General features: G+C 41.3%; 1 protein-coding gene across 4 annotated transcripts; it reads left to right on the top strand.

The window, feature by feature from the left end:
- The first annotated feature begins 812 nt into the window (after window positions 1-812).
- Window positions 813-11,766, top strand: slc6a1a (solute carrier family 6 member 1a). Of its 4 annotated transcripts, none has more exons than XM_049581232.1 (15): window positions 813-1,178; window positions 2,211-2,594; window positions 2,839-2,970; window positions 3,142-3,242; window positions 3,394-3,503; window positions 3,655-3,787; window positions 4,476-4,610; window positions 4,709-4,812; window positions 5,469-5,593; window positions 5,778-5,890; window positions 6,525-6,656; window positions 6,882-6,984; window positions 7,295-7,395; window positions 7,559-7,726; window positions 9,464-11,766. In XM_049581232.1, exons 2-15 carry the CDS (start codon window positions 2,363-2,365, stop codon window positions 9,905-9,907), a joined length of 2,133 nt encoding a protein of 710 aa, XP_049437189.1. In that variant the 5' UTR covers window positions 813-1,178; window positions 2,211-2,362; the 3' UTR covers window positions 9,908-11,766. The 4 variants fall into 4 exon arrangements, with proteins under 4 accessions (XP_049437189.1, XP_049437192.1, XP_049437190.1 ...); XM_049581235.1 differs by lacking the exon at window positions 813-1,178 and adding an exon at window positions 1,224-1,242; XM_049581233.1 differs by lacking the exon at window positions 813-1,178 and adding an exon at window positions 1,409-1,652.
- The last annotated feature ends 715 nt before the right edge of the window (window positions 11,767-12,481 follow it).

Here is a 12,481-nt window from a genome sequence, read left to right as displayed (position 1 = left end):
TCCTTAAAGACATGTTTACTTCTTGTATTTCACTTTCCGGATGGTTTCTGTAGACAAAAAAAGAAGAGGGGAATAAAAATCCGCGGCTGGATCCACTCCTCTGTGGCCATTTCCCTCCTTTCTTTAACCATTTCTTTCTTTACCTTTGTTCATTTGTCTTTGTTTTAAATAATGATCTCACAGTCCTCATATCATCCCTTCATTTGTGGCAGACGTCGGGCTTTGGACGATTACAGGCTGAGTTAGACAACCAGCCAATGTTCCCTCCCTTTATTGACGGGCTCCCTTTATCACAATTTGCCAGATTTGCAGACAGCCGCTGACTGGCCTCACCTTCCACACAGACGCGGTTGGGACCTGATCATGCTGCTTATATTACCCTTCATATGTTGCCATTTTGCACCTCGACCATACATTTCATTACTGGAGGGGAGGGGGTGCTCTTTTTGGTTGGAGGGGGGGGGCATGGGTGTAGAGATAATTGCATTTTAAACAGCTGAATCCTAAAAGTGTTTAGGGAGAAACCACCTGGGATAAAGTGTTTTTAAAAAGCCCCAAAAGTGGCCAATATTTATTTGAAATTATCTTTATTGTCAGCCAGTTTGCACGCTCTGCAAAACTTGCCCATTTATAGAAGATAATGGCAAAGAAAATAAGAATATTTCATTGTTTGTGTTTATTAAAATGAGAGGAAAGAGTGGACGGATTTGATATATATGTATATAAAAATAAACACGCTGCAAGTGCGCTGTCAGTGCAGCCTATAGATGAGGATGAGGAGGAGGAGGAAGGAGGGGGGGCGACTTTGAGATGACATTGAGGCTGTGTAGATGGGAGTTGAGTCTCTGGTTGTTGATGTTAGACAGTCGCACAAGGCGAAGCGGCTGCTGCCCGTGTTGATTCAGCCTCCTCCTCCACCACCACCACCACCACCACCTCCTCCTCCTCCTCTTCCTCCTCCTGGTCTTCAGCACTGCTCCCCGCTGGACAGCTCCTGCTTGGACACCTCTAACGCTGCATGGTCCCTTTAAGTCTTTTAATGGAAGTAAAATCTATTTATGTTGCAAGAAATATTGGGAGTTTACAACTTCACCCACAGGAGGAATCTACGGATACCTCGTTTCGAGATCTGTGGCAGCAGGCAGCGTATCCTCGGCGGCACAGAGCACAGATTCATTGTGAGTAAACTGGCTGCTGAATTCTCGCGTCTGTCTGCGTGTGTTTGAGCCCCCGTGCAAACTGGTTAGTGCATGATTCTTTGTTTTTCTTTGCCTTTGCAGCGATAGTGAGTGCGATTAAATTGTGAATGAGACTGTCAGTGTGTGTGTTGCTGGGGTCAGTGTAACGACTGCATGATGAGCTCTGCACCTACACGCCACAGCCAATTAAATGCAGAATTGATTGCTGTTTGCTCGTCTATTGGATGGTGCAGAAATGTGGAGACGCATTCTTGTGCGTTTAATAACATGTTTGGTTCTCAATTAATCGGGTAGAATGGGGTGGCTATTCGTGCAGCCGGATGCGTAAAGCTTTTACGCATTGGACATCCCTTTGTCTCCACTATGCGTTTTGTGTTCCAGTTTGTTTGAGACCTCTCTGTATCCCCGCTGCTTGCAAATCCGTATGTAGAGAACTGTTTGGAGAATCTGCAGGTGGTAATTGGTGGACTCCACTTCATTATGCTTAATTATCATAGGCTATTTGCTATTGCCACGGTGCGTCTTGCCGCTTCGAGTGCATGTTTTGGATCTTGTAATTTGTCTTAAAGTTTTCTGTTTTTCCACCCGTTGATGTCAGTGATGGCAATTTCCGTTTTCTTTTTTTGGCTGATTTAATTGCAGACTTTGTTTAGGCTATCATGTGTGTGCTGATCTGGTTTTGGCTGCTGGTAATTTACGCGCAATCTGTCGTCTGTGTTTTTAGTTATGGGAGCAAGTCCAGCATGACTTTGCCATCGATGGGTTTTTTTTTTGGTGTTTGCTGAGTCTGATATGAATGAAATTTTTGTCAGGGAGCCAAATGTTCACGAGATGCTTTAGAGTGCGTTTTTAGCTGCATTAAGAGTGTATATTTAGATTGTATTCATGTTGTTGTATTGTGCCGAGGAGTAAATGTGTGCAAAAAAAAAAAAAAAAAAAAAGATGTGTTTGCTTTACAAGGAATCAGCGCCTCCTGAAAAACCGACCAAAATCCTCTATTCACGATTCCAGGTTAACGGCGACTGACGAGCCGTGTGTGCACAGGCTTCATCTCCAGACATTTGGTCCAAAGGTTAGGTCTAAAAACCGCGAAGCTGCTGTCTACGTGGACTGGTGCTGAAGCCTCCCGTCCGACTGCCAGGACCTCTGCCAAATCCAGAGACATGGCGACGAACGGCACCAAAACGGATGGACAAGTCACAGAACTGAACGAGGTGGCCACTAATAATGACAAGCCCAAGTCACTGGACGTGAAACCCGAAAAGCAGAAAAAGGAATTGCCTGATAGAGAGACATGGGGGGGCAAATTTGATTTTCTTCTGTCGTGTGTGGGTTATGCAATTGGACTGGGAAACGTATGGAGATTTCCCTATCTCTGTGGGAAAAACGGTGGAGGTAAACATGATTTTTTTTTCCTCTCACAGCTAATTTTAAGCAAACTGCACGGCCCCATTCAGCTCCATGATACACACATAGTCGAGCCTACCTAATTGGCCGTGTCGATTACATGCAAAAAATGAATATCATGAACACTTACAACCCTAATTAATTCACATTTGTGCTGTGGTGGTTTAACTAATGCGTCAGTGCTGTGCTTTTTTTGTTAAATGCATAACTTCATCTACTTTTGTTTATCCAGGAGCCTTCTTGATTCCCTATTTTTTGACCCTCATATTTGCTGGGGTCCCCTTGTTTCTACTGGAATGCTCCCTTGGTCAGTACACCTCAATTGGAGGGCTTGGTGTGTGGAAACTGGCTCCTATGTTTAAAGGTACACTTCACTCAAACTAAATATATCTGGACATTATTTTCTTGGTACCAGGCCTGTTAAATACTAAAAAATATATGACATTTGGTACTTTATACTGAGGATTTATGGAGGCCACATGCACATACCCAATGATAGTTTTACTACACTGCTTAATTCATTTCTTTATGATAGGTGTGGGCCTTGCAGCAGCTGTCCTGTCCTTCTGGCTTAACATTTACTACATTGTAATCATTTCTTGGGCCATTTACTACCTGTACAACTCCTTCACCACTGTAAGTATCACATAGCGTGCTCATGTGATTCATAAAAAGCCAACGTAGGGTCAAGGTTGCTGTATTAGGAGCTGTGATGCCTGCAAGAAATTTTCAAATCCATAAATGTGTCAAAGCAGCTGGGAAAAAAACTGTAATTTTTGTTTTACAGGAACTTCCATGGAGCTCATGTAACAATCCATGGAACACAGACAAATGTTATACAAACCACTCCATTCTGGATACCACTAATCTCACCAGTGCAGTGGTGGAGTTTTGGGAGTAAGATATTGACTGCTTTTCCCTTGCTTTTCTCAACAGCAGAGCTTTATCCTGCATGCATCCCCGAGATACATAAAAGACAGCCTCCTCTGCTGCATGCTTATTTCACTGTGTGTATAATAGTCTCATTGTTGCTCGCTCTGACTTATAGGCGCAACATGCATGAAATGACCGATGGCTTGGAAAAACCAGGCCAGCTTCGAGTGCCACTGGCAATAACACTGGCCATCGCCTGGGTCCTTGTGTACTTCTGTATCTGGAAAGGGGTTAGCTGGACAGGGAAGGTAAGACCAGATTTGGGTGTCCCAAGACCCTCTTGTACTCTGCTGGTTCCCAATAAGCAGTATGTGACAGCCATGCAATATTAATCAGTCTAATATCACCTCATCAATCATTTAGGCTGCAGTCAGCATTGTCCAGATTGATTTTAAAGTAAGAGACATCAAACAGTCATGTTCACTAATCCTGCTCTGCCTCATCATGGCTCCTCTAAGTCCAATTCTCCTGACACGGTGTCTATACTGAGTGTGGATTCATGATAGGAGGAGCAACAAACAGCCATACGCTACAATCTGGTTTTGTCCTCTCCCTTCACTTGGAGCAGTTTCCCTCCCTTGTGGTGCCACATTTCGAAAGTCTAGTGCATCACGTGACCATGGCAAATAAAATTTGTTTTGGTCACAAAATACCCCCATCCCTCTGCACACTTTGCTCACAAATTGCTTGCACAGTAGTGTCATAAAATGCACAAGTGAAAGCTGCAGTGTGTTTTCTTTGCTGAATATTTGGTCTCTTTATGTTTTGCTTCTTTCTGTGTGGAAGAGAGAGACAGAAGGAAATAAATCTAGAAAATCTTAACAGCTTCCCATGAAAATATCTGAATAGTGGGTGAATTTAAATTTTACAATCTCTGTACGCATCATAAATTTGCTAAAGACTCAATGCTGATCCTGCTCTCTCTCACGTTCGTAGGTGGTTTACTTCTCAGCTACATATCCCTACTTCATGCTGTTTATTCTCTTCATCCGTGGGGTGACTCTACCTGGAGCTAGCGATGGAATTATGTTCTATGTCACCCCTAACTTTGAAAAGCTCAAAGAATCGGAGGTAACAACACATCATCGTATGATTCATACCTATGTACTGCACGCCTGAGTGAGCACAGCTCGGCATCACGTAGCTAAATGCTTGTGTTCCTTTGTCAGGTATGGCTGGATGCAGCTACCCAGATCTTTTTTTCCTACGGATTGGGATTGGGGTCACTTATAGCTCTGGGCAGCTATAACCCTTTCAATAACAATGTTTACAGGTAAGACTTGTGATGCTTCATGAGAAGAGATAATCTGTGAGAAAGAGACAGAGATTGCTGCTGGATTTTAAGTATCAGAGCAAATTGCACTGGCTGAAGATGGCAGTAATTAAATTGCTGCTATTTTACTATATTAGACACCCCTAATAAAGACCTTATTCAAGGATACTTGGTAAGAGCCCTTAAAGGGTCTTATTAATGCGAGTTGCTGGCATGAATGTAATAACAATCCAAGGAGAAGGCTGTTTCTTGCTGTTGGTGTGCATGCAAGAGGGAAAAAAAACAACTATGATTGCAAAGCCTGAGTGTTTTCTCCAGCAGCCCAATGGTTCTGGGTCACATAAACAATCAGTTACATAAAAATAGTTGCATTCATTTTGTGTCCTTGTTTCAAATGGATCCATCTCTCCGCATGTAGAAACATTAGAATTCTTATTATTTGTCCCGAGCTCTTCAATGAAATCTGTTTATGTCTGCGGTAAACAATAATAATGGTGTTTTTTTGCCAAACATCTGTATGATCAAAAGGAATTAATAGCAGCAGTGCATTCTCACAGCTACTGTTGCTGATCTCAGGGAAAGCGTGATACAGAAAAACAAAAACAAGTCAACTTAAATCTTTGACAACAGGCCTATTTTATATTTCCTCTCCCCAGAGACTCTATCATTGTGTGCTGCATCAACTCATGTACCAGCATGTTTGCTGGCTTTGTAATCTTCTCTATTGTTGGCTTCATGGCACATGTGACAAAGAGACCCATTGCCGACGTAGCAGCTTCAGGTAACTACAGATTGTGTACATGTCTTCCTTTGTCTCTGCACAAAACAAAAGTGCACTGTCACTGATACTGACTGCAAAACGCCGCATTTGTCATCACTTTGTCGTGAATATGTGTGTTTGCGGTCATAACAGAGTCTGATGAGAGTAACCCTGATGAAATATGATTTTCCTTTTCACTATCCAGGTCCTGGCTTAGCTTTTCTGGCCTACCCGGAGGCTGTAACCCAGTTGCCAGTGTCTCCTCTTTGGGCCATTCTGTTCTTCTCCATGCTGCTCATGCTGGGGATAGACAGCCAGGTAAGGGGCTTGGAGATGATCTGCTCATGGGCTGACCTAAATATTTAAATGCAGGTACATATCATGCAGCTCACCCCTGCTCTCTGCATGATAAGCACGCAATTTGCCTCTCGTGGACAGATATAGCTGAGCTTTGACATCGGCTGTCAAGTCTTTTTAATGCAACTTTATCACCTCCATGTGCCCGCAGGTTTCCCTGTCTGTGTTTCTTCCTTTTGTGTATGATATTTGGGTTCGAATAAGGCCATGGAGACGAGAAAAAAAAATGTATGCATGCAGTTGGGTTTGACCACCAGCACTTCAAAAGTAAAAGACATAAATTAAATTAAATAGTCTTTGCATAACAGAGCTATTACCAAAATGGCCTCCAAGAAGTGAATGCTTGGTCATTCAGAAGATTGCGTTAGTGTTGCTGTCCCATGGTTTGGTGCACACTGCAACTCTTTGTCATTTGTCATCATCAGTCAGCCTAAGCACTAAAATAAAACTTGCTCGGTGAAGAATGCATTTTGCAAAATATTCTCAGACCTCTACGTGCTACAGAAAGATAAATATACTGTATATATTTAAGAAAAACAACAGAGCATAAAAGCAGCAGCACAGTCACACTCACTGCTGTTTCTCTGTCCTTCAGTTCTGCACTGTTGAAGGCTTCATCACCGCTCTGGTGGACGAGTTTCCCCGAGTTCTTAGGGGTAGACGAGAGATCTTCATCGCGGTTGTCTGTCTGGTGTCTTATGTGATCGGACTTTCAAACATCACACAGGTACAGCAGGGGCAGCTCTCTTGTGCACTATTAATGGCATGGGATTCAATAAGTGAGTAACAGAATTGAAAGATGTAATTAAAAGATACAAGTGAAATCTACAGTCTGTGGTGGGCAGGAGGCAATTTAAATGTTGACTTGTTCTCTTAATGGCATGAAATACAGTACCAGAGTGTGTTATGCTGTTTTATAACACTATAACACATCCCATTTTTCTGCAACCAGGGTGGAATCTATGTGTTCAAACTGTTTGACTACTACTCTGCCAGTGGAATGTGTCTGCTGTTCTTGGTCTTCTTTGAATGCATCTCCATATCCTGGTGCTACGGTGTGTATCATCAGTGTTCCATGCAATATGGGAATAAAATTAGCTTTCAAATTTGCATATTTCTTTTACAATTTAACAAATCAAGTTAGTGAAATATCACATGTATGAAAAGTCGTGGTGAACATGAAGGTTAAAAAGCGTCACACCTATCCAGAGATTATTTGCGCAGCTTCAAACGCTGTTCAGCCTCAAGGTCATGAGCACTCATGTGTTCCACCTCACCGTCCTCATCATCATGCATGGCGGACCGGCTGCAAATTGAAATAAATTGGATATGAATATTTTGATCATAGATTCATTTGTCTCGCAGGTGTGAACAAGTTCTACGACAACATCCAGGAGATGATTGGCTACAAGCCCTGTGTGTGGTGGAAGCTGTGCTGGGTCGTGTTCACCCCTCTCATCGTCGGCGTGAGTACTCTGAACTAATACAACCGTACATCTAAAGTCATGACATGAAAAATGAAACAATAAATAAAGTCAATATTACCTGCCTGCAGCCATGTCAGGCCGAGACAGTGCTGCCTGCAGTCAGCGGTGTCAGGATGCATAAAGCGTCTCCTGTCTCCCACAGGGGGTGTTCTTGTTCAGCGCCATACAAATGGTTCCTCTCACAATGGGAGACTATGTGTTCCCAGGCTGGGGTCAGGGAGTGGGCTGGCTCATGGCGCTGTCCTCCATGGTTCTCATACCAGGGTACATGATCTATATGTATCTCGGACTCAAGGGCACTTACAAAGAGGTAAGCAGTGAACTGTCTGTTGGGTTTGTGAGGACATGACAGGTCTTGCTAGTTTGTGTTGCCAGATTTCTAGCTTATGATCTATTTTGTCTCTGTGAGCTAACAAACTAGTGTTGTTATGATACTGGAATTTCTAACTTTGATAAAATACCTTGAAAAATATAAATATTTGATGCTATTTTTTGACACTACGAGGAAAAACGAACACTAAAGGTAGAGCTTTGTATTGGCAATAAATTGGCGATATGATATGTATCATGATACAGGGGTAACAATATATCGTGATATATCGTGATGCTGTAAGTAAGGTGACATGTTGTGATAGTGTAGTATAAATCCTGGGCGATCAACAGGAGGTCTGCGCAAAGTTTTAATTTAAGTTTTTTTTCTTCTTTCAAAAAGTAAAATCTGTCTGAAAAGAAACATTAATATGAATCCAACATATTATTAGCAAAGATAAATCGTCCAATTCCTTAAAAAAATTAACTTTATATGATGATAGGATACAATCATGTGAGCTAGCTAAAGCTAAATCACTGTGCGGCACTTAAAAATGACATTGACTTGAAGTAGTTAGCTAACATTTACGCACTACTGAAACAAATCAGCCAATTAGCTGTATTATTAATCCAAATGTAAGGACATTTTTGTGAGCTACAAAGGATTGTTTTGTAACTTTCTGGGTAAGAGACATTGTCATACCATCTACCTCAGAAACCACCAGCTAAAGTGCAGATGGGAAAGCTAATGCACTTAGCGATGCTACAAGTGCTGCTGACTTTGCAACTACAGGCAAGCGCAATTGAGAGAAGACCCGAAAATATTCAGAGTGTTGCATTCTGCAATGCCTTAAGTAAAAAAGTTGAATTAGCATTTGTATTTTATCACAGTCACTAACACACTAATGATGTGTTGTTACGTTGGAGTGGAAGAGTCAAATGGCTGAAGGCAGATTACATCAGGATACTCAAGAGTATCTATATTTTCTTACACTCCGAACTGAAGGTATAACATTTTTATTAAAAGATAAATATGAAAAGACGATAACATTATGATGACAACTTTTCTTGGTCATTAGCAACAGAATGACTGTAGTAAGCATAAACAATAAGAGAGAGTGACAAAGTGCAGCTGGGTCCAGTGTACTGATAGTGTGGAAAATTATTAGTATTGAAACTGGGCATGGGATCACCAGATGCTCTTTGATACGATAATATCACGATACTTAAATCACGATACAAGAGTATTGCGATTCTAAATGTTTTGAGATATGTTGAATATAACAATAACATACATTTTTTTATTACCTTTTTTACTGCCTTCTTTTATTACCTTTTTTCCCCAAATTATGTCCTTAAAGGAAAACTTTGTCAACATCTGTTTTATCTATAACGTTTTGTGTCTGTTCATCTCACTTTAATAATTTTGTTGCAGCAAGATGTATCTAGTGGATTGAAAAAGCAATTCCGTTTTTATTCTAGTAGGTTACCACAAGTTAATTTTGTGTTTGCAATATCATTTATTTGATAATTAAAATCAATACTTGGTGTCCATGTATAGATACAATATTGCCATGTAAAATATCGCGATACTTTGCTGTATCAATTCTTCCCCCACACCTAATTGAAACCATTTCAAATGTTCAGAGTTAGTATGTATCTATAAATCAATACTTTTACAACATCATAACATACCCCTTTTCCTATGTAATTAATTTGTGTTGTGTTCCTCTTCCAGCGACTTCGGATAATGCTTCAGCCTCCTGCAGTTGTCAGGCGACCTCAGGAGAATGGACCTGAGCAGCAGGCGGAGACCAACACCGCCAACCTGTCCAGCCCTGCCAATCCATCCAACCCCGCTAGCCCTGCCAACCCAGCCCCCGCGAACCCTGCCAGCCCCACCAATCCAGCTCCTGTCAACTCAACCAGCCCCGTGACCCCCGCCAACCCTGCTCCTCCGCCAGCGAATCCAGCCACCGCCACTAGCCCGGTGAACCCGGCGACTAGTCCCACTACCACCATCACTACCACCACCACCACAGCCAGTCCGGCTAACCCCACCACTACAACTGTTAGCCCGACCAGCCCGCCGCCCAACCCAGCGAGCCCGACGGAGCCCGTTAACCCCCCAAACCCAACAAGCCCGACCTCTAACCTGACCAATGCAGAGGCCAACGTGTAGACAACAAAGAAACCCTCATGGAGCATGTAGACAAAAGAGAACATTACAAGGGACTTCCAAGATTTTAATTGATTCACCTACCTCCAGGGGCAATATGTGATCAAAACAGATTTTCAAACCATGTTTAATTTTTCTGCATTTGTAAAACCAAGCCAATGATGTCTTATTGTTGGTTTGCATTCTGAAAACAATATCAAAGACTGTTAGTGTTCACAAATACAACCATAAATCCGAGTTTAAAAAAATGTAAACATACTGTGTAATACTGTGAGAAAAGAAAAAAACATAGAGATATAGATTAGAGATTTGTTGAATATCTTCATGACTCAAGTAAATACCGTGTGAATATAGTAGATGAAGTAGTGAACAAAATTGACATCATTGAAGAGTGCAAAGGATGGCGTCAATTTTTATTGTGGATGTTTACTAAACCTCACACAGTTGTCTCTTTTCCAAACGTTGCACTCTGTGAGGTAAACTACCGGCCACAACGCGAGCGGGGAGCTCTGAGTAAGCACAATGCCAATAAGAAGTTCATGTTTAGGAGCTCTGGAGCAATCCAGTATGTGTCGCAAAAGATTTTGTGTGTGAGAGAGACTGTTATTTTTTCCTTCCTTTTTTTTCGGTAAAAATGAAAAACAAACACAAAAAAAAGGGAAAACTTTTATGTGATCGAAACATTTTTAGAATTATTTTTAGGATGTTTTATACTATATGTGTTGTGATGGAGGACCAAAATCAATAGGCAGACAAAAGCAAAAACTATGCCATTTAGTGTTCGGTTGGCAAAGCACAGGGTACAAAGAAGTACAATAAAGAGAAAAAAAAAGCACAGGGTTAGAAAAGTGATTTTACAAACATCGACTATCCCTTAATGCTGACAGTCAATCCTGTTTACGTTTTGCATGCTTTCCTCAGGAACATCAGTGAATAATTTCTGAAATGTCTCCTGACAAACAAACAAACAAACAACAAAAAAAGGAAAAAAAAAAAAAAGAAGATGAACAGAGACGGCCTTAAGCCAGAACACCAATTTCAACTAAGCCATAGTCTGTTTACACGACTGGGCAGAACTACAAAATACAACTTTATATGCTAGCACAAAAACCTGGACCAACTCTGTGTTTAAGTACAGTCATTATTTTTTCTTTATGTGTAACGATCAATCATAGTTTGATCAATATGTATTCAGCAATACATATGTAGATGTATAAGTGCAGGCCAGTAAGCAAGTGGTCTGTTTCTCATTTTGTTTATGTTGTCTTTGCTTTACTAGTGAAAAGCACAAAGCTTTAATTTCCCCAGACTTTTGCCATGGCGTGTTAGGACAATGTTAGTTTGCTTCTATGGCAGCTACTGTGAAAGGCATCTGGTTGAACAGAACATGTTTACTTTGAAAAGCAAAACAACTGAGCGAAAATGTGAAATGGCTACAGTTCATGTCCTGTGAATTTTGTATAAAGTTAACTCTACCACAGTTTTCTCTGGAACTTTGTTGTAAAACTGTACCGTGTAAAACATGTAACTGTGAATGTCTGTAATACATTGGAAGTTATTGTCTAAATGTTGAAAAAATGGAGTTGCTGTTTTCTGCAATAATATTTTGATCACAGAAGCTAAAGCACATATCTTACAGAAATATACGAGATGATGATGACAATGAAGATACTGACGACTATATTAAAAATAGAAACTATGTCTAGTAAAACAATATTGTTTTGTATATTTTTAACTGTCTCACTGCCTAATGTAAAACATAATATAAACATGATATGTATCTAAATGGTGTCACATGATAAAGCACGATTGTTATGTTATACAAACAGAAAAAGACTGAAAAAATAAAGAGTTATAGAAAATATAAATACAATACATGCCTGGCAATATGTCCCTCGTAGCATGTGTGTTTAAAGTAGCGGCCCCCGTGCTTTTCGACTCTGTTATCGGGAAATTAGGTCAACCCAACTATCCTATCAAAAGATGTATGCTGCGCTGAATCCTCCTGCAGTAATTGGCTATTGTTCCCGCTCTTGTAGATAAACTCTGTTGTTGTCCGTAGAGTATTTCTAGTCAAGAGACACAGGAAAATGTGCAACCAATAAAATAACAGGCAGGGATTAGGTGGAAAAAAGTGTCGTATAGCTGGATTCAGTTTTTGCTTAGTGAAAATGAGGCCAGGTGTTTCTTCTTTGGTTGTTTCGGGTGAGTATGACCCAGCTTAGCTGTATCACAGGGGCGAAACGGAACTGAACATTACAGTAAAAGAGAGTGAACGAGAGAAAAGTGTCCGAGGCCCTTCCTCTTGGTTGGTTTATGGAGTGTCAGAAACACAAGCTGATAGAGAGGCCTCGGCAAGAAAAACATCACCACAGAACAGCTCTTGCCCCGGGGCCTGGCGTGCCCACCCGCCCCATCTCCCCAACCTCTTATGGCTCTGTGTGTATTTATGTGTGTGTGTGTGTGTGTGTGTGTGTGTGTGTGTGTTTGTGCCTGCATCTTCTCCCCCACCTCCTGCAGTTGCTGCTTCCATTAGCTTCCAGTGTGATAAAAGAGACGGCACCAGCTGACACCACC

The sequence above is a fragment of the Epinephelus fuscoguttatus genome, linkage group LG7 (assembly GCF_011397635.1).
Source record: "Epinephelus fuscoguttatus linkage group LG7, E.fuscoguttatus.final_Chr_v1".
NCBI lineage: Eukaryota > Metazoa > Chordata > Actinopteri > Perciformes > Serranidae > Epinephelus > Epinephelus fuscoguttatus.
The sequence above is the reverse complement of the archived record's forward strand: the minus strand, read 5'-3'. Positions and strand labels throughout refer to the sequence as shown.

Coding starts and splice junctions, on each gene's coding strand:
- slc6a1a (XM_049581232.1), top strand. CDS start 2,363: ATGGCGACGAACGGCACCAAAACGGATGGACAAGTCACAGAACTGAAC. Junction 3,504..3,654: donor GCAGTGGTGGAGTTTTGGGA/GTAAGATATTGA, acceptor TCTGACTTATAG/GCGCAACATGCATGAAATGA. Junction 4,611..4,708: donor AAAAGCTCAAAGAATCGGAG/GTAACAACACAT, acceptor TTCCTTTGTCAG/GTATGGCTGGATGCAGCTAC.